Source organism: Otolemur garnettii, unplaced genomic scaffold (genome assembly GCF_000181295.1).
Source record: "Otolemur garnettii isolate 467f Iridium unplaced genomic scaffold, OtoGar3 scaffold00225, whole genome shotgun sequence".
Taxonomy (NCBI): domain Eukaryota; kingdom Metazoa; phylum Chordata; class Mammalia; order Primates; family Galagidae; genus Otolemur; species Otolemur garnettii.
The window spans coordinates 1,037,951-1,060,557 of NW_003852620.1; the positions used below are offsets into that span (position 1 = coordinate 1,037,951).

General features: G+C 51.6%; 3 protein-coding genes across 3 annotated transcripts in view; 2 read left to right on the plus strand and 1 right to left on the minus strand.

Moving 5' to 3' along the window:
• The first annotated feature begins 622 nt into the window (after positions 1-622).
• On the plus strand, positions 623-5,430 carry IL25 (interleukin 25). The gene is made up of 4 exons (XM_023508158.1): positions 623-674; positions 1,486-1,539; positions 1,704-1,983; positions 5,175-5,430. Exons 1-4 carry the CDS (start codon positions 623-625, stop codon positions 5,428-5,430), a joined length of 642 nt encoding a protein of 213 aa, XP_023363926.1.
• Positions 5,431-6,816: 1,386 nt separating this feature from the next.
• CMTM5 (CKLF like MARVEL transmembrane domain containing 5) lies at positions 6,817-8,833 on the plus strand. The gene is made up of 4 exons (XM_003801931.3): positions 6,817-6,942; positions 7,879-8,031; positions 8,642-8,726; positions 8,820-8,833. The coding sequence occupies exons 1-4, from the start codon at positions 6,817-6,819 to the stop codon at positions 8,831-8,833; spliced, it is 378 nt and encodes a 125-aa protein (XP_003801979.1).
• A 3,152-nt stretch (positions 8,834-11,985) lies between these two features.
• The window catches only part of LOC100956445 (myosin-7), a 52,353-nt gene continuing 41,731 nt past the window's right edge, over positions 11,986-22,607 (minus strand). Inside the window, exons 34-40 of the mRNA XM_023508132.1 lie at positions 16,273-16,581; positions 15,844-16,047; positions 14,840-14,965; positions 14,356-14,631; positions 13,119-13,214; positions 12,342-12,476; positions 11,986-12,009 (exon numbers count right to left, since the gene is read on the minus strand). Coding sequence (XP_023363900.1) covers positions 11,986-12,009; positions 12,342-12,476; positions 13,119-13,214; positions 14,356-14,631; positions 14,840-14,965; positions 15,844-16,047; positions 16,273-16,581 — 1,170 coding nt within the window. The remainder of the gene's footprint in view (positions 12,010-12,341; positions 12,477-13,118; positions 13,215-14,355; positions 14,632-14,839; positions 14,966-15,843; positions 16,048-16,272; positions 16,582-22,607) is intronic.

Consider the following 22,607-nt stretch of genomic DNA (forward strand, 5'->3'; position numbering starts at 1 on the left):
TTACTAGAGGAGTATTTTCTAAGGGAAAGCACATGCAAATCAGGAAGCATCATTCTAGAGTCAACGGGGGTGTTGGGAAGGGATGGGGGGGGTACTAGGCAAGAATGAAGACATAGTCTGGAAGGAAGTACACTCTGGCCTGCTCTCATCACACTGCCCACAAGCAGGCTGGACCCTGGCTGACCTGGAGAGGCCCAGCTCCAAGCTTTTCTGGAGCATACATGTTCCCTCTTGACTGACAGTGGCCCTTGTTGCTGGGGGTACTAGGGCTGAGTGGGCTCACTCCATGGCATGAGAGAAACAGCTGTGCCTGCCACGGGCCATGTCCTCAAGACCCTGTGAGTGGGGACCAGGGTAAATTTGTCCCTAGAACTAAGACCTCCTATTGGGTCTTAGGTGAGGCTGTTACAGCATCCCGTCTCTTCCTTGCTTCAACTTCTCATTAATGCAATGAGAATAGTCACCCACATCTTCTTCCATCAGACCTTGCTCATCTAGCCAACAAACTTAGGGAACCAGGGCCTTCCTGGCAGTTCTGTGGGCTTAGGCCTGTCTCCCTACCCGAAGGAGGAGGCAAGGACTAGGAGAGGGTGAGGAGAATTGGGGTAGCAGGGGAGGGATAATGGGGGATAAGTCACAGATGATGGGTGTCCTGGAAGTTGGGGTCATCCAAGGTGGGGAAGAGGTCAGAGCACAAAAGGGGATGGGGGTTAAAGGAGATCAAGGAGGAGGGAAGTGTTCACCAAGGTGGGTGATCAGAAGAACATCTGAGAAGAAGGGGAATCACAGCTGGGTGTGGTGGCTTATGCCTGTAATCCTAGCGCTCTGGGAGGCCGAGCCAGGAGGATTGCTTGAGCAGGAGTTCAAGACTAGCCTGAGCAAGAATGAGATCTTGTCTCTTGTAAAAATGGTAGGGGGGAGTGGGGGAATAAAAATAGAAAAACTAGCTCGGTGTTATGACAGGCACGTGTAGTCCCAGCTACTCAGGAGGCTGAGGCAAGAGAATCACTTGAATCCAGCAGTTTGAGGTTGCTGTGAGCTATGATTATGTCAGGATACTTTACCCAGGGTGACAGAGTGAGACACTGCCTCAAAAAAAAAAAAAGAATCGTGGAGACCAGACCCTGGGTGGGAATAGCAGAGATCATAGAAATGAGGCCACTTGAAGGGAGTACCAAACCAATCAGGGAAATCCCCATAATGACAATTCACAAGAACACAGAATAGCAGGACCCTATTGCTTTGACCCCACGCCCGGAAAAGTGCAAAGAGCAAAGTTTATCCAATCAGCTACCAGGCTTATTAATGATGCTCATGGCATCCTCTATGAGTATACATTTAAGCAGCTTTTGGGTTTTTTGTTTTTTTTAAATCTCAAGTCACTCCTTCCAAAACATAGTGGAAATAAATTTGAATAAACAAAACAGGTTTGCTGAAAATAAAACCAGGACTCCTAACCTGCTCCAGTCAGCCTGCTTCCACAAGGCCTGCTGGTTGGTGCCACACCTGTGCTGAGTGAGTGCATCCGGCATGTACCAGGTGAGTGCACAGAGGGCCTGCTGAGAGGGACAGGGGCAGAGATGTTGCTGAGGGTGGAGGGAGGTCAGGCTCTCAGGTTTGCAGCTGGGAGCAGGTAAAACTAGAAACCAGAATCTCAGAAAGCAGCTGGGGCAGGGTTTGAGTGGGAAGGGGACATGGATTAGGTGGAAGCAGGTCTCTCACTGGCCTTTTCCTACAGGTGGCTGCATTCTTGGCAATGGTCATGGGAACCCACACCCTCCAGGGGCGGCTTCAGAGGGACTGTAGCCATCAGCCCAACTGCTGCCCCAGCAAAGGGCAGGACCTGCCTGAAGAGTGGCTGAAGTGGAGCACTATGCTTGTCTCTCCCCCAGAGCCTGCCAGCCTCACCTCCCACCCAGGATCCTGCAGGGCCAGTGAAGATGGACCCCTCAACAGCAGGGCCATCTCCCCTTGGAGATACGAGTGAGTCTGCTGTCCCATCCCGAATGCCTGTAGGAGTTCCCCTATGTGTGCTGGTCAGGTTCTGTGTGAGGGACCAGGGAGTTCCACTCAATTCCAGCCTGCTCTCCCCTTTTGATCTCAGAGATCAAAAGTATTTAGTTAGACAAGTATTTGAGTCCCAGATCTGACTCTTATTGGGTGACCTTGAACCAACTACTTACGTTTCCAAACTCTGGCTTTTTGTTTTTTAATCTGTAAAATAATATACCACCCCTTAGGCTAATATGCAGATCAAGTAATATATGTAAAAGTCTGTATTTATGTTGATTCTCTCCTTTTCTTTTTTTCTTTTTTCTTTTTTTTTGAGGCAGAGTCTCACTATGTGCCCTCGGTAGAGTGTTGTGGTGTCACAGCTCACGGCAGCCTCCAATTCTTGGGCTTAAGCGATTCTCTTGCCTCAGCCTCCCAAGTAGCTGGGACTACAGGCACCCACCACAGCTCCTGGCTATTGTTTTTGTTGCAGTCATTGTTGTTGTTTAGCAGGCCTGAGCCAGGTTTGAACCTGCCAGCTTTGGTGCATGTGCCCTAACCACTGAGGTACAGGTGCCAAGCTGAGTTTTTCTATTTTTTTAGTAGAGACTGGGTCTGGCTCTCACTCAGGCTGGTCTTGAACTCCTGAGTTCAGGCGAACCACCCGCCTCAGCCTTCTAGGGTGCTAGGATTATAGGCATGAGCCACCATGCCCAGCAGGGTTACAAGTATTCTAAGATAGTAAAACTGTCAATTCCTTTTTGCGGGGGGGTGGGGGGGTGGGGAGGATTGAGTGCCATGGCATCATAGCTCATAGCAACCTCAAACTCTTGGGCTTGAGCAATCCTCTTGCCTTGCCTCCTGAGTAGCTGGGACTGTAGGCATGCTCCACAACGCCCAGCTATTTTTAGTAGAGATGGGGGTCTCACTTCTTGCTCAGGCTGGTCTCGAATCCTTGAGCTCAGCCATCAACCCGCCTCTCAAAGTGCCATGGTTGCAAGGGTGAGCCCTCGCTTCCAGCCAAAACCCTCAATTCTTGGGGGCAGGAGCCCTGGGCTCATTATCTTTGACCATGATCAAGGCTATCATATTCTTTCACTCAGTGTGCTGCACAAATACAATTCTCTGTTTGTGCTATGATGTGAAAAACATTAAGGAGCACAGAAATAGGAACAGTGAAGCAAAATATTAAAAATTAAGGCCTTAAGCATCTCAAACATTTTTCTTCTTCTGTCTCGTGTTTTCACCAGGTGTCTGTGTTCCCATTCCCCATATGTCTTAACCTTGGCTTTGGATGGAGGGAGATGTTCAGTGAAGCAGGGACGGTGTCAGCTTTGAGGTTAGATCTAGGGTGGACACTATAGGTCACAGTGCTCTGGAGTGGTCTCAGAAGGCTGACTGGGTCTTGGGCCAAATCCAATGGTGTGGGAGCCTCTTAGAGGAGGCCAGGTGCCAGATGGTTGACTCATTTTTGATCCAGGCCCTTCATGGGGAGGTTGTGAACCCCTGATGGCCACTCAGCTGGGCTTCCCCAAAATGTGTCCTGTGCAACCCTCTTCCCACAAGCTTCTCCTTAAAGTTGATGATGCCAAGTAAGTTTGAGAAAGGCTGCTGCAGCCCCTACTCCTAGGAGATGCAGAATGCTTTCCATACATTACAGTCAGCAAGAAGTCTAGAAAAGAAACTGTTAAACTCAGTGTCTCCCAAACTCATTTGGCCACTCAACACTTCTTGCAGGGAATTTATTAGGGAACCCATTTTGGGAAATGCCGTGCTAGTGAACCCCAGCTTGCCAGGGCTTGTCTATGTGGAGAATGGCTCTGTAACCTGGGGGCTATTTCTTGCTAGACCACTGCAGTTTCAGACATTTGGAAAATTTACTTTTCAGAGATTTTCAAGTGTTTTTTTGAGCATGAAATCCTTTCAGAAAAAGTTTTAGGCATGAGCCACTGTATCTGGCCTTCTGTGTACTTTTTTTTTCTTTTCAGAGACAGGATCTCACTTTTTTTTGTAGAGGGTGTGTGAGTCTCACTGTGTTGCTCAGTCTGGTCTCCAACTCCTGGCCTTGAGCAATCCTCTTGCCAGGGCCTTCCAGAGTGCTGGGGTTATAGGCATGAGCCATCGTGCCTGGTCTCCCATGCACTCTTTAAGTGTGCTTATAATAAGTGCTTGTACAGCTTCTGGAAGGATGTACAGGAAAGGGTGGATGATGGCTCCCTCTGGGGAGTGGAACTAGTGGGGAGAGACTGTTAGCTTTTACTTTATATTCTATTATACTTGGATGTCACAGTAGTGTTTTTTTTTTTTTAAAACAGAGTCTCACTATGTCGCCCTTGGTGGAGTGCTGTGGTGTCACAACTCACAGCAACCTCTAACTCTTGGGCTCAAGCAATTCTCTTGCCTCAGCCTCCCAAGTAGCTGGGACTACAGGTGCCTGCCGCAACGCCCAGCTATTTTTTTGGTGGCAGTTGTCATTGTTGTTTAGCAGGCCTGGGCTGGGTTTTAACCCACCAGCCTCGTTGTATGTGACTGGTACTGTAACCACTGAGCTACTTTATTGCCTCTGTAGAGTGCTCTAGCACCATAGCTTACAGCAACCTCTAACTCTTGGGCTCAAGCAATTCTCTTGTTTTAGCCTCTTGAGTAGCTTGGACCATAGGCACCCGCCACAATGCCCAGCTATTTTTAGAAATGGGGTCTTGCTCTAGCTCAGGCTGGTCTCGAGCTCAGGTGATCCACCCACCTCAGCCTCCTGAAGTGCTGGAATTACAGTTGTGAGCCACTGCACCCAGCCCAGAGTAGTTTTTGACTTTTGCAAAATAATCATAATAATGATGAAGACAGTAGGAGACCTAAACTTCATGATTACAACATGAAAGCTCATGCTGGAGCCCAGCGTATCTATCCGACAGAAGCAGCGCTGCTCTGGTGGAGGAGCTGTTCCTTTTCCCTACCTGAGGGTCCCAAGTTCAATTGGAAAGCCACCCTTGTGCCCTCATTTACACTTGGGAAAAATAAATTGGGCAGGGGAGGTGTCTTGTTCAAAGTTACACAGCCAGTGGCTTCTAGAACTGAGACAAGAAGCCAGGCCCCTCAGCCTTCCTCAGCATCCCCACTCCTCCCACCTGGCCCTCCCTGCTCTGGCCCATCTCTGCGGGGCCTGACAAGTGCCACCTCCACAGGTTGGACAGAGACTTGAACCGGCTCCCCCAGGACCTGTACCATGCCCGCTGCCTGTGCCCACACTGCGTCAGCCTCCAGACGGGCTCCCTCATGGATCCTCTGGGCAACTCGGAGCTGCTGTATCACAACCAGACCGTCTTCTACAGAAGGCCATGCAATGGCAAGCGACAGACCCACAGTGGCTATTGCCTGGAGCGCAGGCTCTACCGGGTCTCCTTGGCTTGTGTGTGTGTGCGGCCCCGTGTGATGGCCTAGTAGTGCCTGCCTGAGGCTGGTCCCCTGTTGGGAAAGCTGGAGCCAAGTGTACAGCAATTTGCTAAGATGGGCCAGGACACTCAAGTACTCGGCCCCTGCAAAGCACCACCTGGAACAGCTGGACCTTGGAACAGGATGGAGGTCTTTGGAGAGAACAGAACTTTTACATTTTTGGAAGCACTTTTTAAAGGGAGCAGCTGCTGCTTAGGGCTGCTGGAAGCTGGTGTCCTGGCATTTCCTCTTAGGAAAAATCTTCAAAGCTCTGCCCATTTCTTGAAGCCACCACTCATATCTTCTCCTCCCATGCCCTATTGCCCTGGCCCAGCACAAGCACTTTCTTGATATTTCCTCTTTGCCACTGGGCAGCCCTTCATTTTGTTTGTTCATTCATTTGTTCATTCATTCATCAGACACTCAGTGAGCATCTACTTTGGGCACATTCTGGTGTGGTTATTGGTCTTTTGACATGGATAATTCTAAGGAAGAAGCTGTTATTGAACGTGGAGAGATTTATCCAAATAAATATCTGTATTTATAAACCTGTCCGTGGCATCCATGGTGCTGGAACATGTTGTGGTTTCCCAGCCTGTCTCTTCTCTTCCCCACCATCAACCCTCACCTTCTGTCTACCCTGCCAGCTTCCTCTGCCCTCCACAGTTTTTGCTGTATCCTCCCATTCCCTCTCTTCTCTGGTTCCCTGGCCCACCCCCAAATACGAGGGTGGGGGCCAGGCTAGCTCCTGGCATGCTGGAGAGACAGAGGCCCATTGAGGCACTGCTGCGGGCACACAGCGCCCCCTTGTCCCCCCAACAATCCGCCTTTGTCCTCTGGTCCTGGCTGCTGCAGCTTGGTCCTGGGGGTGCTGCCTGGGCCAGGCTCCAGCTCCCACCCTCCCTAAAAGGAAAGGGGAAAAAGGACTGACCAAGGAAGAGGGTTAAGGTTAGGGGAGAGGGACACAGATTTCTCAGGCTTAGGTCCCTGGGGGCTCCTAGTCTCGCCCCAGTTCCTTGGTTCACTTCCCAGCTCCTCTTGGTTTCCTTTGGGACCTCTTCTTTTCCCTTTCCTTCTCCCCTTCTCCAGACTGGGTTGGGCTCTGAGTGCGGGGAGGGTTTAGCCCCTCCTCCCTTCCTCCCCTTTTCCCCACCCCCCATCCTTTGTAGGGGGCCGGTACAGGCAGCAGTGGAGGCACTCTGGGCATCTGGGTGAAGGCCCATTGGGCAAGCCCCCCAGTGGCCACCTTCCTTCAGTCGCAGGCAGGCCTCTCAGCTTCACTCTCGGGTTTCTTGAAGTGCCTTCTTGTTCCTGTCTGCTTCCCCATCCTCCCAGTTTCTGTTTCCTTTCCTGGGCTGGTGGCAGCCGGGGGGCTGTGTGGTGGGCTCCACAGAGATGTTCGGTGCTTGGGATCGCCGGGACCGGCCCCCGGAGGAGGGGACAGCTGCAGAGCTCCGGGGCTTCGCTGTGGACAAGACCTTCCTCTCCTCCCTCAAAGGCATCCTGCTGGAAACCGAGCTGGTAACAGCTGCCTCCCCAACCTAGTGCCTCCATTTCCCCCATTCCTGGCTCACCTCTCAGCAGTCCCCCTCTATAGGCTTTCTGGACACCTCTCCTGCCCCCAGCTACCCCACCCTGTCCTTGTCTCCCACTCAGCTTCTTGCTGCCTCTCCTTTGGGAGGCAGCGACAGCAGGTTTCAGTTGCAGCAGGAAGGATTGAAATTAGACAGAAGGACAGCTTTCCGGGACAGTGAAGGAATGTGAGACATAGTGATGGGACAGTGGTAATTCTGGCTCCTCTTTCCCTGACCCCTAAGATGGCCAGTTTTTACCATGTCCAAGAAGTCCAACTATCAAAAAGGGCAGAATTCCTGTAGTCGCACTTTATCTGTTGCCTCCTGCCCAGGGAACATCTATTCTCAGGAGAGGTTCTTCCCCCGGTTACTTAGCAAAACCACAGTATAAAGTTCAGGCCTCTGCCTATATGCCAGCCTATATTGCCAGAGCTGAAGGGACCCCCAGAGTCTATTGGGAAGCATCTGCCTCCAGAGCCTTCTTTCTTGGCGTGAAATGAAAGACTCTGATCCTTGTCAGAGAAGTTTTAGGCATCTGAGAGTGGGGAGCATTATGGTCAGGGGCTGGCATTCACGTTGTACTCTGTGTTCCTGGGAGACACTATCAAATAGAGCCTCCCGCAGCCCTGCAGTGCGGCCAGACTGCTGGGCTTGCTGGGATGCCTGGGGAGCTGTGAGGGAGGCTAGAAACTGCCTTGGATGGTCAAATGCTCTGCAATGGTGGCTCCTGACACTAGGGATTGGGAGACATGCCAGAGCTCTTCCTTCTCCTCTCCAAGGACAGGTGGTGGATGTTTGGGGCAGCTCCCAAGTAGGGGAAGGCAAAGGCCTGGCATGTGCCTGTGTTCTATTCCTGGTGGGTTCCACATATTCGGTTCTGCAGGCCCTGACCTTCATCATCTTCATATGCTTCACGGCCTCTATCTCTGCCTACATGGCTGCAGCACTGCTGGAGTTCTTCATCACACTTGCCTTCCTCTTCCTCTACGCCACCCAGTACTACCAGCGCTTCGATCGGCTTAACTGGCCCTGTCTGGTGAGGAACCCTGACTTCTCCATTCTCCTCTGAATCTTGAGCTTTCCTTTCCTCTCTCAGCTTCCCTCAATTTCCGTGCCCAGCTGGGCTTTGCCCCACGCTGTGCCCTGCACTCAAAGCTGTGCTTTGATCCACACTGATTTCACAGCTACAGGGTCACTGACAAGGAGGAGGACCACATCCCTTAGATTTTCTCTCCCAGCTCACCACACGTACAGCCTCAGCACCAGTCCCAGCCCTGGCCTAGGCCGCTGACTAGCCCCAGAACCTCAGGGTGATGCAGCCCTGTATTCTGAGGTCCCTTCAACCCTGTACTCTTGGCCCCCAGGACTTCCTCCGCTGTGTCAGTGCCATCATCATCTTCCTGGTGGTCTCCTTTGCAGCCGTTACCTCCCGGGATGGAGCTGCCATTGCTGCTTTTGTGAGTTCAGCCCTGCAGGGCTCTTCAGCCCCTTAGGAACTCTGACTAGTGCTTGTACACTTTCTGTGTCAAAAGCCAAAGCCAGTGGCCAGGGTTTGGTTGCATCTCACCTGTACCACCCACCTCCCTGTCCCTTAATGCAATGGCCCAGTAGCCTCTGTTGTGTCATCTCCACTCCTACTCTTACAGGTTTTTGGCATCATCTTGGTTTCCGTCTTTGCCTATGATGCCTTCAAGATCTATCGGACTCAGTTGGCACCTAGGGCCACCCAGGGTGAGTGCCTGTGCTCTGAGGAGAGGAGATGCCCCTCACCCCACTAGATAACCCATCCTGACATGGCTTCCCTGCCTGGCTCCATCTTCACAGGGGACCAGCAGTGATTCTGGGACTACCAGGCCTAGCCTGGTAGATAAAGGGCACAGTGAAGCCCAGGCATGTCTCCTTTGGATCCGATAGTGTCCAGCCCACTGTTGACCGTTCCAGGCCTCCAGAAATGTGTGACCTGAGAAGGCACCAGGAATCTGTCTGTGGAGCCGACGCTCTGGTATCTGGCTTCTGCTGAAGTTCTGGCAGAGAAATGGGACTTAAGGGATTGGGGGAGGAAGCCAAGCCCCTAAGTCATGCTCAGATTAAAAGATTCAAATCATCCTGGTGAGTCTTTTTCTACCCCCAAAACTAGGCAGGTCAGGATGCCAAGGAATATTCATGCAAATGTTGCTGGAACAGCTCATGGGCTCTCTTTGGGATGGGGTCTGAGCAGTGAGGTGGGAGTGGGGCAGTCGGGGGTGGCTGGCCTAAAAACGTGGAAGACACCCCCCCAACACAAACCTTCCATGCTACAATTCTGTGTGCAAAGCCACTTTGTGGTGTGCCTAGTGGCTGGGCACTCAGAGTTCTGTGTCTGAGAAGGCACAAATCTTCCTGACCTAAGCGCCCACAGGACACACCACTCACACAGGTTGGTGGGTTGGAAGAGAAGAGCTAGCCTGGGGTGTGTGTAGAGCTCCCCCTCGTGGTGTGGGGAGGACTTGGTCTGCTGGTTGAGGGGAAAGGGCAGCCTGAGGCTTCAAAGAAGGGAGAGAGTCCTCAAATGCTAATTCCAGCACTTTGTAATCAACAATATTTTGGGAGGCCAAGGCAGGAGGCTAGCTTGAGATGAGAAATTCGAGACCAAACTGCTGACTTTGGTAAAGCTCTTAGACATCAGCTGGCTCAATGCTCTCATTCCATTTAATAGAAAACTGAGGCCCAGCTAAGGGAAGTGACCCCCTTCTCTGTGAGAGAGCTAGAGCTATAGCATCCAGCTCTCTTGACACCTGAGAGAGTTCTGGAGACTGTATTGTGCTCCTTTGTAACTCAGAAAATATTGGCTAGCCTCATGACAGCTCCCTCCACGGGAGGATGCACATTTCCAGCTTGCCAGCTCCTCAACACATGTTTCCTGAGGGCCTCCTGTGTGTAGACCCTGTCCTGGGCAGCAGGGGATTCAGAGGTGACAGGTGGGTCTGTCTTTAAGCCCTCATAGGCTGGAAAAGAGACAAGCTGGAGAGGGCTCCTTTGATGAAAAATTTTTTTATTTGAGACAGAATCTCAAGCTGTCACCTTGGGTAGAGTGCCATGGCATCACAGCTCATGGCAACCTCAAATTCTTAGGCTTAAGCGATTCTCTTGCCTCAGGCGTCCAAGTAGCTGGGACTACAGGTGCCTGCCACAATGCCTGGCTATTTTTTTGTTGCAGTTGTCATTGTTGTTTCAGTTGACCCAGGCTGGGTTTGAACCCACCAGCCTCAGTGTATGTGGCTGGTGCCCTACCGACTGAACTATAGGCACTGCCTGATGAATGTTTTTTGAGGGCTAGCTGTAAGGGAGTTTGGAGTCAGCACTGCTGCTGCCTGGCCATCAATCCTCTGGGACCCATGACAGTCCAGTGCAGCTGGGACACTGCCCAGCCTGAGTAGCCTGGCCTGGCCTGGCTCAGGAGCTCCATCCAAGCTGACGTGCTGTCTCTTTTCTCTGATGTGGACATACTCCTCCTTTGAAATACAATCCTTCTTCTGGGGTGCTCCTCCCAGTGGCAGACCCCAGCTCCGAAGTCTAAGTCTTGAACTCTAGTGCTGGTGCTCTGCTATCCTTCGGGTGGCCACTTCCCTCTTGGTCTGATTTTTCCTGCCTCCTGCTTTCTGTCCTCCTATCTTTGTGCTTTGGCTTCCCATAAGGATGGGCAGTCTCTTCTGGTACAGAACCAACTAGATTTTTTTTATTTTTTATTTAGACAGAGTCTCAAGCTGTCACCTTGGGTAGAGTGCCGTGACATCACAGCTCACAGCAACCTCAAATTCTTGGACTTAAGCAATTCTCTTGCCTCAGCCTCCCAAGTAGCTGGGATTACAGGTACCAGCCACAACACCTGGCTATTTTTTTTTTTTTGGTTGCTGTTGTCCTTGTTTTAACTGGCCTGGGCCGGGTTTGAACCCGCCAGCCTCAGTGTATGTGGCTGGCACCCTACCTACTGAGCTACGGACACCACCCTAGATTTTGTGTTATTCTGATTTCTCAGGGCTAAGACACAACCCATTCTCAAGATTAGTTGACTGACATTGGGGTTTGGGGTGGGATGGGCAAGGCTTGGGGAGTCAGGGAGATGAGGTGCTAGGTGAAGACATGAACCTCATTGCAAAGGCCGGTGGGGAATGAAGTCAGACCAGAATGGGGCCAAGATCAGGCCTGTGCCCTGAGCAGTTGTTGGTCCTGGGCCAGACTGTCCCTGGTAGAAGCTGAGAGAGGGCAGAAATGCAGTGTACCTTGCGTACCTGCACATGCACCTGTGGTTGTCTGTGAGTGTGAGAGCCAAAATGAGATGAGAAATGCCCAGGGTTGGTCCTCACTGCAGAGGGGTGGTGCCTTAGTGCCAGCTGGCCCCAGTGTCAGGCTGCCCTCATGGTGAGGGGCTGACCTGCAGAAGCTGGGGTCAGAGCCCTGGGGATGACAGGGATGGGTTACTTCCACAGGGCTGACTACAAGATTGCTCCCATCACCTTTTCTCACACCTTCACCCCCGGAACCCCTCAGCCAGCTCCAAGCCCCTCTATCATCAGTGAGAATTCATTTTGGAAAGAGTAGGTATCCTAGGGCACCTTTAACCTCTGCAACCTGAGAGGTGGGTGGCTAGAGGGTGGCTTCAGCTTTAGCTCCTCCCATCTAAAATGGGCTCAACAATTTAGTGCCTTTGTTTTCTGCACTTAAGAAATTTCTCCCCCTCCTTCCTGTGTGATCAACTGAGCAGAACTGGTCCTCATGCCTGTGCCACCTCAGGCAGGACTCCTCACTGCTATGGGCCTCAGTCTGCTTCCTTACAGATGTGGGATGTCCTGGCTGCTGCAGCTCTGACACAGGGACTGGGGCCTCTTTCTTCTCAGGCTACCAACACTCTTGTTCCATGATGGACCGCTGGCGGGAAGGACAGAGGGGCTCAGGCAAAGTCTGACACTCACATTTATTATAGGTTAGCAAGGGTGAGGTTCCGGAGGCAGCATCACTCCTCATCATGCATTTTTTGCTGAGAAAGGAATAAGAGGTGTGAGGGGGCAGCTGGCGAGAGGGAGAAAAACTGTGGGGGATTAAGCCCTAGGGCCTTTAGGGAGATGCCCTTGAAGGGAGGTGGTTAGGATTCTGGGGGTCTTGGGTTCTCATGTTAGGGGTACTTATGGTTGGGGGGGAACTGAGGCTTTTTGCAGAAGGGGCTGTTTTGAGCAGGAGGGTGGATTCCCATGTTATGGGTACATGGGGCCCTCAGGACTCCCCACATGTAGAACAAGGAGTGCCCACCCTGAGGGGTACTCATGCTGGGGCAATGCTGCTGTGGGGGGAGAGCCCAGGGGAGGAACCCACCTTGCCGCCAATATCGCGGCTCTTGGCCCGCAGCTTGTTGACCTGGGACTCGGCGATGTCAGCCCGCTCCTCTGCCTCATCCAGCTCGTGCTGTACCTTGCGGAACTTGGACAGGTTGGTGTTGGCCTGCTCCTCCTGTGAGGTGGGGGGGATGTGAGGATGAGATGAGGGGGTCCAGCTCTCCGTCCCTGAGCCACTCACTCCTCACTCATGTTCTTACAACAGCTGTCCCCAAAGTGGCCTGCACTTGGCTTGTCACCCTCCTCAAACTTGTCTGGCACTCAGAATCCTTCATGGCCATCCACTATCAGAGATGAATCCCATACTGCCTGGTCTGAGCCCCCTGAGAATCCAGTCTTACTGCACCTGCCCAAGCACAACTCAAAGAGACACTCTCTGACCCCAGGTTAATTTGCAGAAATGCTTGACAATCTCTCATGTCTATCCAGATGTCTTCCTCACTGCTCTATGTCTTCTGGATGGAGTCCCCTTCTAAGCCCAATTCCACTGTCACCTTCCAGCCCTGAGCCTTGCTGCCCCATGCCCTGCATCAGCATCTTCACTGCCTCCTCTTGGCTAATGGTGTATGGATTTTAAGCAGCTCGTGGGCAGGTGGTTTAGTTAACTCAGAGTGCCTGACACAGCTTTGCACACACCAGATGTGTATAGTAAATGCTGGAGAGTAAACATTTGCAGAAAACCTTTTGTCCAGGCCCTGCTGTGGGGGACACTCGTTGGTTCTCACACAGTATAGCCATGTGATGACCGAGAACTCACCGCCTCCTCAGCCTGGCGCTTGTAGGCCTTGACCTTCAGCTGCAGCTTGTCTACCAGGTCCTGCAGCCGCAGCAGGTTCTTCTTATCCTCCTCCGTCTGGGGTAGGTAGGCAGTAAGAAACCAGTTTGGGGGGAGGAGCAAATGCAATCACCTTTTTCCCTCCTCCCCCATGGTTCCATTCTTCTTTCCAGGCCTAATTGCCCCACCCTCCAGTGGCTCAGGTCAAAGAGGTGGTGGGGAAGATTTCATCTCTGCCTCTGCTTGTAGGTCAAAGGGCAAGACAAGTTCTCAGGGATTCGTGATGTGAGGAGGGCGGCTGTCCCGAAGCTGGAGTGGGGAGAGGGGCCCAGAACCCACTGGTATTCCCTGTGGTAAAGCGGCGGGACCAGGTCTGTCCCAGCTCCAAATGGTGAAGAAACTCCAGTCTGGAGCAATGTTGGTGCTCTTGGCTAGTGGTTCTGGAGTGACCAGGAGAGGAATAATGAAGAAGGCAGAGAGAAGGTGGTATTGTCACAATCCAGGTTATCCTACTCCATCAGAGCTCAGTGTTCTAATATATTGTACTGGGCCGGAATTCAGGCACCAGGATCACAGGCTCCCATGTCACTTGATCATTCCTATCTCTGTATCTTTGCATGTGCTAGAATGCCATTGCCACTTTTGCCTGCAATAAACTTGGGGTTCTACATGTGCAATCTCTTTCCTGTGGCTCTGGTGTCTATTTGTCAAATGGACTGATGACCGAGACCAAAGTCTCCTTTGTTTTTCCTTTTTAGGCACACTGAAAATAATAAGCCAAGGGCAAAAGCTCTGAGCTATGTTGATGAAGGTCTGAGGACATTCTGGAATGTCTAAGGCTTTCTCTTCATGTCCCAGAAGGTCCATGGAAAATCTCTGACTCTTTTTCTACCACCCGACTCTGATCCCTAAAGTGCCACAGTATACCTCCCTATCAGGCTGGTAGAAAGGGAAAAGACTGTTTGGACTCTTCTGAAGCCTTCATGGTAGTGCTTTGAGGTATTAAAAAGCTTGGAGAAAGGCTGATTAAAAGAAAAAGAAAAGAACTTTCAGGAAGTAGAAGTAGATTCTTCATTTGCTGGAAAGATGCATGAACTCAAGCCAAAATGACTTCCGAGAATGTGTAAGATTAATCTACAGACAGCATCTCAAGGAGCAGGTGGCAGGAGGGATGCCTGGAAGGTGGCACAGCCAGACAGGAGTTGGGGACAGGAGTCACCTGGTAGGTGAGTTCCTTGATGCGCCGCTCGCTCTTCCTCATGCCCTTGACCGACTCTGCGTTGCGCTTCTGCTCCACCTCCAGCTCATTCTCCAGCTCCCGCACCCGCGCCTCCAGCTTCTGCAGCTGCTTCTTGCCGCCCTTGAGGGCGATCTGCTCGGCCTCGTCCAGCCGGTGCTGCAGGTCCTTAATGGTCTGCTCCATGTTCTTCTTCATGCGCTCCAGGTGGGCGCTCGTGTCCTGCTCCTTCTTCAGCTCCTCAGCCATCATGGCGGCCTGTGGGCAGGGCAGAGGTGTCAAGGAACAAGGGCCCACCCTGGTCTCTTTCCCCCAAAGGTCTCTTCTCTCCCATCTGGGTGTTTGTTCCCTCAGACCCTCAAGCCTACAGAACTGCAAAGTCAACTTGGTGTTACAGCATGGTGGCCTTGCCTGGACACAGGAACTTATTTGTTTTAGGGAAAGGAGAAGAGGGATGGTCACTCACATCTGTGATGGCCTTCTTGGCCTTCTCTTCAGCATTCCTGCACTCCTGCACGGCCTCCTCCACCTCTGACTGGAGCTGGGTCAGATCCAACTCCATTTTCTTCTTCTGGTTGATGAGGCTGGTATTCTAGAAATGAATAGAGAAAACAATCAAATACATATTTTGCTTTGTTACCTGATTCCACACCTTTATCCAGAGGGAATTAAAGGTGGTCATTTTTGCAGACAATAAGCTCTGCTTTTAGGATATTCCTTGTTTCCTTTTTTCCTATGAAAATGGCTATGTTCTAAACATTGTATCTATAATTACTCAGCGCTGAAGTAAGACCTCAAAGAGCAAAAGATCTGCACTTCTGCTCCTGAACTTTTTAGTAACATGTTTAGGTTGAAGTATGATAATATTCTAAGGAAAATGGAAACAACATTCTTACTAGGACAGTATTCGGAAGTGACTATAGTTACAGCAAGAATATGGTGGGGCGAAGAAGAGGGAACAAGATCAGAAGATGACATCATTCCCACACATATTAGATTACCAGAACAAAAGTCCATAGGCCACTGCAATAGATGGGCACAAAAAGTCATTGCAGAGTAAAACTGAAAGCATTGTGGGTGGGATTGCAGAAGAATGGTGTTCTATTCAGAATTTGTCCAGTGTCCAAGCAGTGCAGTTATACTTCTTTAAACTACCAAACTTTGATCTTTACAGACCAAACTGGAGGTAGTCTTTTAGATCAAGGATATCAAATAACAGCATGCATTCCACTACTCCCAGATTTGTAGCTTTGGCAGGCATCGCCAATCAATCATGACATTCTTCACTTTTAAGTCTTAATCTCTTTCTCAAGATAGTGGTTCTAGCAGCCACTACTCACAGATGTGAGTTGGCCCTAGTGATGAAATGATTTGTGACCCCAGTTAGACACACTCACTTAGAACATCTGGTTTCTACAAATGTCCTGGGCTCTCACACTCAGCAGGTTTCCCCATGGCAGCCCTCCTCACCTGGGAGTGCAGCAGCTGCACTCGCTCACTGGTCTCGATCAGCTCCTGCTCCGCCAGCTTCCGAGATCGCTCCGTCTGCTCCACCACAGCACGCAGCTCCTCCAGCTCAGCCTGCAGCAGGTTGTTGCGCCGCTCCACGATGGCGATGTTCTCCTTCAGGTCGTCATTGGCATGGACTGCATCATCCAGCTGGATCTGGGTGTCCTGAGGACCAAAAATGTGGGCATGTGAGCCCTTCCCGAGGCTGTTAGGTGGAGCTGGCTGTGGTGGAGAGCCCATTGCGCTGGCTCAGGGGGGCCCAGGGAGGTCTCTGCAATGATCCAGGGGCATGAGGAGACGGTGCCTCTAATGGGACACTGCCAGTTCACTAGGCCACATGGGGGCCAAGGCCCTCTGGGGGAGGTGACCGGAGCTTCCATCTCCGTGTACCTTCAGCAAGCTCTGGAGGCTTTTGACTTGCTTCTGGGCCTCAGCAGCCATGCGGTTGGCATGGCTGAGTTGAATCTCCATCTCGTTGAGGTCACCTTCCATCTTCTTCTTCACCCGCAGGGCCTCATTGCGGCTCCGTGTCTCTGCGTCCAGGGAGGTCTGCAGCGAGTCCACCACCCGCAGGTGGTTGCGCTTGGCCTGCTCCATCTCCTCATCCTTCTCTGCCAGCTTGCGCTCGATCTCTGCCTTGATCTGGTTGAACTCCAGCTGGGCCCGGAGGATCTTGCCCTCCTCGTGCTCCAGGGAGGCCTAGAGGATGGGAAGAAGGGGTCAGGGCAGACAGTCATGGAACAGGGCAGGGTGTCAGAGGGAGGCTGAGAGGATGCAGGTCAGCCAGGACTAAAGCCCTGAAAAGCAGAGCTGGGAGGAGATGGGGAGTTGGGACCTGCACCCATACCCGTCAAGGTGCTGCAGGGGAGGCAGAGTTAGACTCCCTGGGCTTCCTCTGTCAAGGAAAGGGTTTGGACCCTTCAGCACTAACATTGTATAAGGTCTTGACCCATCTAAAATATTATAGAAAAAGGAAAGATCTTTAGAACCACAAATTCAAAATTTTATATTTGTTCCCTACGTCTCTCACCTTTTTGTTAGAGAAGTTAGAAGCCCCCAAATTCAGGGCTGTTCTCAGGTGCTTAAAAATAAACAGTAACGATAACTAGCATGTATTAAGTGCTTAATGATGTGTTACCTCATTCGATCTTCATAATAATCATGCACAAAATCTTATGAGGTATATAAAATTAATTTCATTTTACAGATGAGAAAAATGAGGCAGAAAGAGGTAGAGGATCTCGCTAATGACACATTGAAGGTCCTCAAGTTGAGTTTCAAACTCAGGTCTGTTTGACCTGGAAGCCGACACTCCTACCCACTGTCTGAGAAGTTATTAATATAAGGGCTGGATTCTGACTTTAAAAACCTGGTGTGAGGGCTTGGCACCTAGTGCCAGCCACATACACCGGAGCTGGCGGGTTCAAACCCAGCCCAGTCCTGCCAAACAGCAATGACAACTATAACCAAAAAACAGCGGGGTGTTGTGGTGGGCGCCTATAGTCCCAGCTGTAGTCCCAGCTACTTGGGAGGCTGAGGCAAGAGAATCACTTAAGCCCATGAGTTGGAGGTTGCTGTGAGCTGTGACGCCACAGCACTCTACCGAGGGCGACATAGTGAGACTCAGTCTCAAAAAAAAAAAAAAAACACACAAAAACCTGGTGGTATGGGAAGAACCTTCTAGCCTATAGCCAGGCTGTGACATTTTCCTTTTCTCAGACCTTGGCTTTAGATGTAGTCATGGGTAATGGGTTGATGATCTTGGATGACAAAGAATACAGAACTAATAGATTTCATCTTGGGGTTGGGACCATGCCCAGTTGAGGGTGTCAGTGGTAGACTTGGGAGGATGCTGGGGGCGCCAGGTCCTCACCTCAGCCTCTTCCAGGGCAGACTGCAGCTCCAGCTTCTCTGCCTCCAGCTGTTTGCGGACCTTCTCCAGCTCATGCACATTCTTTCCTCCTTCTCCCAGCTGCTCAGTCAGGTCTGAGATTTCCTCTGGATATCAGAGGGCCAGATGCTCAAAGCCTGTATCTTCCCTGCCCCAACATGGGCCTCCCTGCCACCAGCCCTCCCTGGCCTCTCAGGCCCCCTGCACACCCTGAAGGTTCTTGTTCTCCCGCTTGAAGGTCTCCAGGTGCTCCAGGGACTCCTCATAGGCATTCTTGAGCTTGAAGAGCTCGGTACTGAGGGAGCGCGCCTCCTTCTGTGAGGACTCCAGCTCTGACTGTGACTCTTCATATTTCTGCTTCCACTCGGCCAGGATCTGCCGGAGGACCAGGCTCACTGTGTAGCAGCCCCAGCCCCAGCCCCTCCTCTAGGGGCTGTCCCAGGCGCCTCTCATGCCCCTGGGGCACAGCCCTCCTCCTCCAACCCAAGAGGACAGCTCTGGCCTCCCCACAAGCCCTGCACACTGGCTACAGCCCCCACCCATGGTCCACCTTGTCGAAGTTCCTCTGTTTCTTGTCCAGGGCTGCAGCGGCGGCGTTGGAGCGCTCCACGTCCACCATGAGGTCCTCGATCTCATTCTGCAGCCGGTGCTTGGTTTTCTCCAGCGATGAGCACTTGGCATTGACAGCCTCTACAGCCTCCTCGGCATCCTGGAGCCTCTGTGCCAGCTTCTTCCTGCCCAGGGTGGGTGGGAAGTGTGTGTGACTCTACTTGGCAGCAGTGGGGGCTTGGGTTGACCCCCTTCTCCCTCAGCTGCCAACTGGGAAGACCCATCTCCTCCCCATAACCCCTTGGTACACTAGAAGCCCAGCCCTGAAGGGGCTAAGGCTGCTAGTCCTAGAACAGAGTCCACCAGCATCAGCTGCCCAGGCATCCTCACTGCATGCAGTGGCATCAGGATGGCAGAGCCCCCTGCTCTCCCACGCAAGGCTGATCGATGGTAGCTCCTCTGACCAACAAGCTTTTTGCTCGTCTTATACGTGAGCATCAGGTATAACCCGGGCCAAAAGCTCGCCTGTCACAGGAAGTGGGTTGGGGCCAGCCAGGGTTCACAGAGTGCAGGATCCAGGCTCACTTTCAGTATATCTGTTGCCTACCATGTCTCTCCCACTGCTTCCCATGACAGCTTTGCTTGTCCCCACCCCAGGTCCTCTTGTTCCTTCTTTTCTTAGAATTGGTATGGGCCCATGTGGAGCTCACTTGGCCTCCTCAAGCTCCTCGGTCCTCTGGATAGCATCCGTCTCATACTTGGTCCTCCACTGGGCCACCTCTGAGTTGGCCTTGGATAGGACACGCTGTAGCTCAGCCTTGGCTTCCGTTTCCTCCTCGTACTGCTCTCGTAGCAGGTCGCAGTCATGCCGGGCTGACTGCAGTGCATGGGCCAGGGCGTTCTTTGCCTGGGGGGAAGTGGACACCAAGAGGTAGGAGGGAATCCCTGCCCTCTCCATTATCTAGATCCCCCTTACAAGTAAGGAAAGAGGCATTAAATAACTTTTCAGTGCCACTTAGCTGCAGAGTAGAAGAACCTAATTTAGAGGGTCTTTCCCTTTGAGGCCTCTTTCCAGCTCCAGGCCCCATGTCTGTCCAGTTCACTGATCCAGGGATGCCATGGAGCCCAAACCACTGCCCCCAGCTGGGCCTCACCTTAAGCTCCTCCTCCAGCTGCCTCTTGAGGTCTTCCAGCTGCTGAGTGTAGGAGAGCTTCCCTCGGGTCAGCTGGGAGATCAGTGCCTCCTTTTCCTCCAGTTGCCGAGATAGCTCTCCTGGGGATAGAATGAGGGGCTCACAGACTCTGGAAGGAGCAATTGATGCCCTACTAGGCAGGCAAGGGCTGGGTAGGGGCACCCACCATTTTCAGTCTGCAGCTTGGCCTGCTGGGTGGTGAAGTCATGGAGGGAGCGTTGGGCCTCTTCCAGCTTCAGGCGGTACTCATTGGCCTGGTCTTCCAGTGTCCGAGATACCTTCTCCAGGTTTGCCTTCAGGCAGCAAGGAACATGGAAGGGTGAGTATGGGAGGAAGGAAGAGATACTGAGGTGGGGAGGCCACAGAGGGCAGGTGGGTGACCGGGCAGGAGGGTGCAGTCCCAGGCGGGATGTGAATTAAAGAAGGCAGGAAGGCGATAGATGTGAGTGAGGGCCAGGGAGAGGGCAAGGTAGAGAGAAAGAGTGACCAAGCAGTGATGAAGGGAGTGAGAATGACAAGGGAGAAGGCAGGTAGGGAGAGAAAGTGCCTGGAAGGTATAGCTGGGTGGAGGAAGAGGACAAGGGGAGGCTGAGCAGAGCCCACCTTGGCCTTGATGATCTGCTCCATGTTGGAGGTGACATCATCCAGCTCCAACTTGAACTCACTCTTCTCCTTTTCCAGCTTCTGCTTCACCCGCTGCAGGTTGTCGATCTGCTCGCCCAGCTCCGCCACGCTGTCAGCGTGCTTCTTGCGCAGGGCAGAGGCCGTGGCCTCATGCTGCAGCGTGGCCTCCTCTAGGTCCCTCCGCATCTTTTGGAACTCGGCCTCACGCTTCTTGTTCATCTCGATCTGCACGGATGTGGCCCCACCAGCCTCCTCCAGCCGCTCGCTGATCTCCTCCAGCTCTCTGGTCAGGTCTGAACGCAGCTTCTCCACCTTGGCCCTGGCGGTGCGCTCAGCTTCCAGCTCTTCTTCCAGCTCCTCAATGCGAGCCTGGGCCGGACGCAAAGGACTCAGACCCACTGCCTGAACCTCTCTGCTGCAGCCCTCACCTCAGGGCTCTAAAAGCTTCCCAGGCACTCAGGTCTCTCTAGCATAGTGGTTCTCAACTACAGGCAATTCTATGCCTCAGCGAAGAATTGGCAAAGTCTGGAGATTTCTTTTTATTTTGTTTTGGGACAAAGTCCCTCTCTGTTGCCCCAGGCTAGAGTGCCATGGCATCAGCCTAGTTCACAACAACCTAAAACTTCTGGGCTCAAGTGATCCTCCTGCCTCAGCCTCCAGAATAGCTGGGACTACAGGTGCCTGCCACAATGCCTGGCTAATTTTTCTATTTTTAATAGAGACATGGTCTCACTTTTTCTCAGGCTGGTCTCAAACTCCTGAGCTCAAGCAGTCCTCCTGCCTCAGTGTCCAAGAGTGCTAGAATTATAGGTGTGAGTCACTGTGCCTGGCCTCTGGAGACATATTTAATAGTTATGACTTTGTGGGGAGTTGCTACTGGTATCCCATGAACACAGGCCAGAAATGCTGCTAAATATTCTATAATGCACAGGCTATCAATAGGAATTTGGTAGAAATCAAACCTTCAAGGCATTTTCTGAGAGTATCTTAGACCCAGTCTGAGCACCTGCAGCCCTGACTCCTGAGAATCTGTGTCCAGAGAAGGATCCTGAGATCCTGTGTAATCATGAATCTGAGTACACAGATTCCTAGGCTCTGCTCTGCTATCCATAATACAGGAAAGTAGGTATTTGTTAAACATTTGCAATAATAGGCCTTGAAACAATCAATTCTTTTGTAATTTTCTGGGTTAACCACAAAGTTCAGTCAACCATATTTCTCATTCTCCACGGCTTGCTTTATTTATTTATGCCCAGGACTGAGTTTCAGCTTGATTGCTCCCTTCCAGGTGAGTGCTAGTAGGATGTCCTCTTCTTCATCATGCTCCTCCCTTATTTTTCTGGCCTTAACCTTGATCTGGACTAAATTGGGAAAATTTCCCATCTATCATTTTGATCTGTTATCTGGCTAGCCAGGAGCAAAGGAGATGATTGGTGGGATTCTTTTCATCTAGGGTTATGGATAGTTTTCCTGAATGGTGCTTGTGTGGGTCCTGGCAGCAGGAGAGAGAGGACCATGATGCCTCTGCTCCTAGGATGGAGAAGGTGGGAATTATGTGCAAGAGCTTGGGCAGGAAGAGGGATGAAGCACAGCCCATTGCTAACAATTGGTGAAGATAACAGCACTGTGGTTCTGAGTCCAAGAGGCCAAAGGAGTTGCCCAGACCTAGAGTAGAAGAACCCAGTAGTTTAGCTACAAGCCAGAAGAGGCATCCAAGAAGATGGGAGGACAAATTATTACGAAGGCAGGCTAGTCCTTGAGCAGCCCCAGAGGAGTAGAATTGTGTTTTTATGTTACTTTCAGGCTGGGCCATAGACCCAAGTAGTGAGGGAAGTCTAGCTCTTTCTACTAGCCACAGTGTGCCCAGAAAATGAGAGGACAAAGTTCTGCCCAGTAGCTAAGTGCCTGTTGCTCTTGGGGTCACTACGTCCAGACCTGCCCATGTAGCTTCTGCAACTATAAAATGGGCTGACAGTGCTTGCCTTACAGGCTTCCAGGGTTCTTCTGACAAACCTGAGACTTAAAGCACATTAAAGTTTGGGTACATTAAAAGTAAGGGAGACTATGCGGCTCATTTTATCTTGTCCTGCAGAGGGAATGAGAAGGCCTTGGGGAAGACAAAAGAATACCTTCTTACAAGTGGCTGGCTGACTTCTCTAACCTAGACTGTACTAAAATGGCATTACATGGACTTTCCCAGTTGACAAAGTGGTTTCGTATACATTATCTCCTCTGGTCCTCTCAGGTATTGTCAGTCCCATTTTACAGATGAGAAGGGAATCTGATGATTAGGGAGGATAAATGACTTCCTCAAGGTAGGAGTTGGTTCATACCATGAGTGCCTTATGGGGACTTAGCCTGGGTTAGTGGCTGGGATTTAGTACCAGAAAGAATACAAACAGAGCAGCCCATAGGAAAGTGATCCATGCCAAAGGAAGGGTAAGAGGAGAATAGAGCCCCATCATATA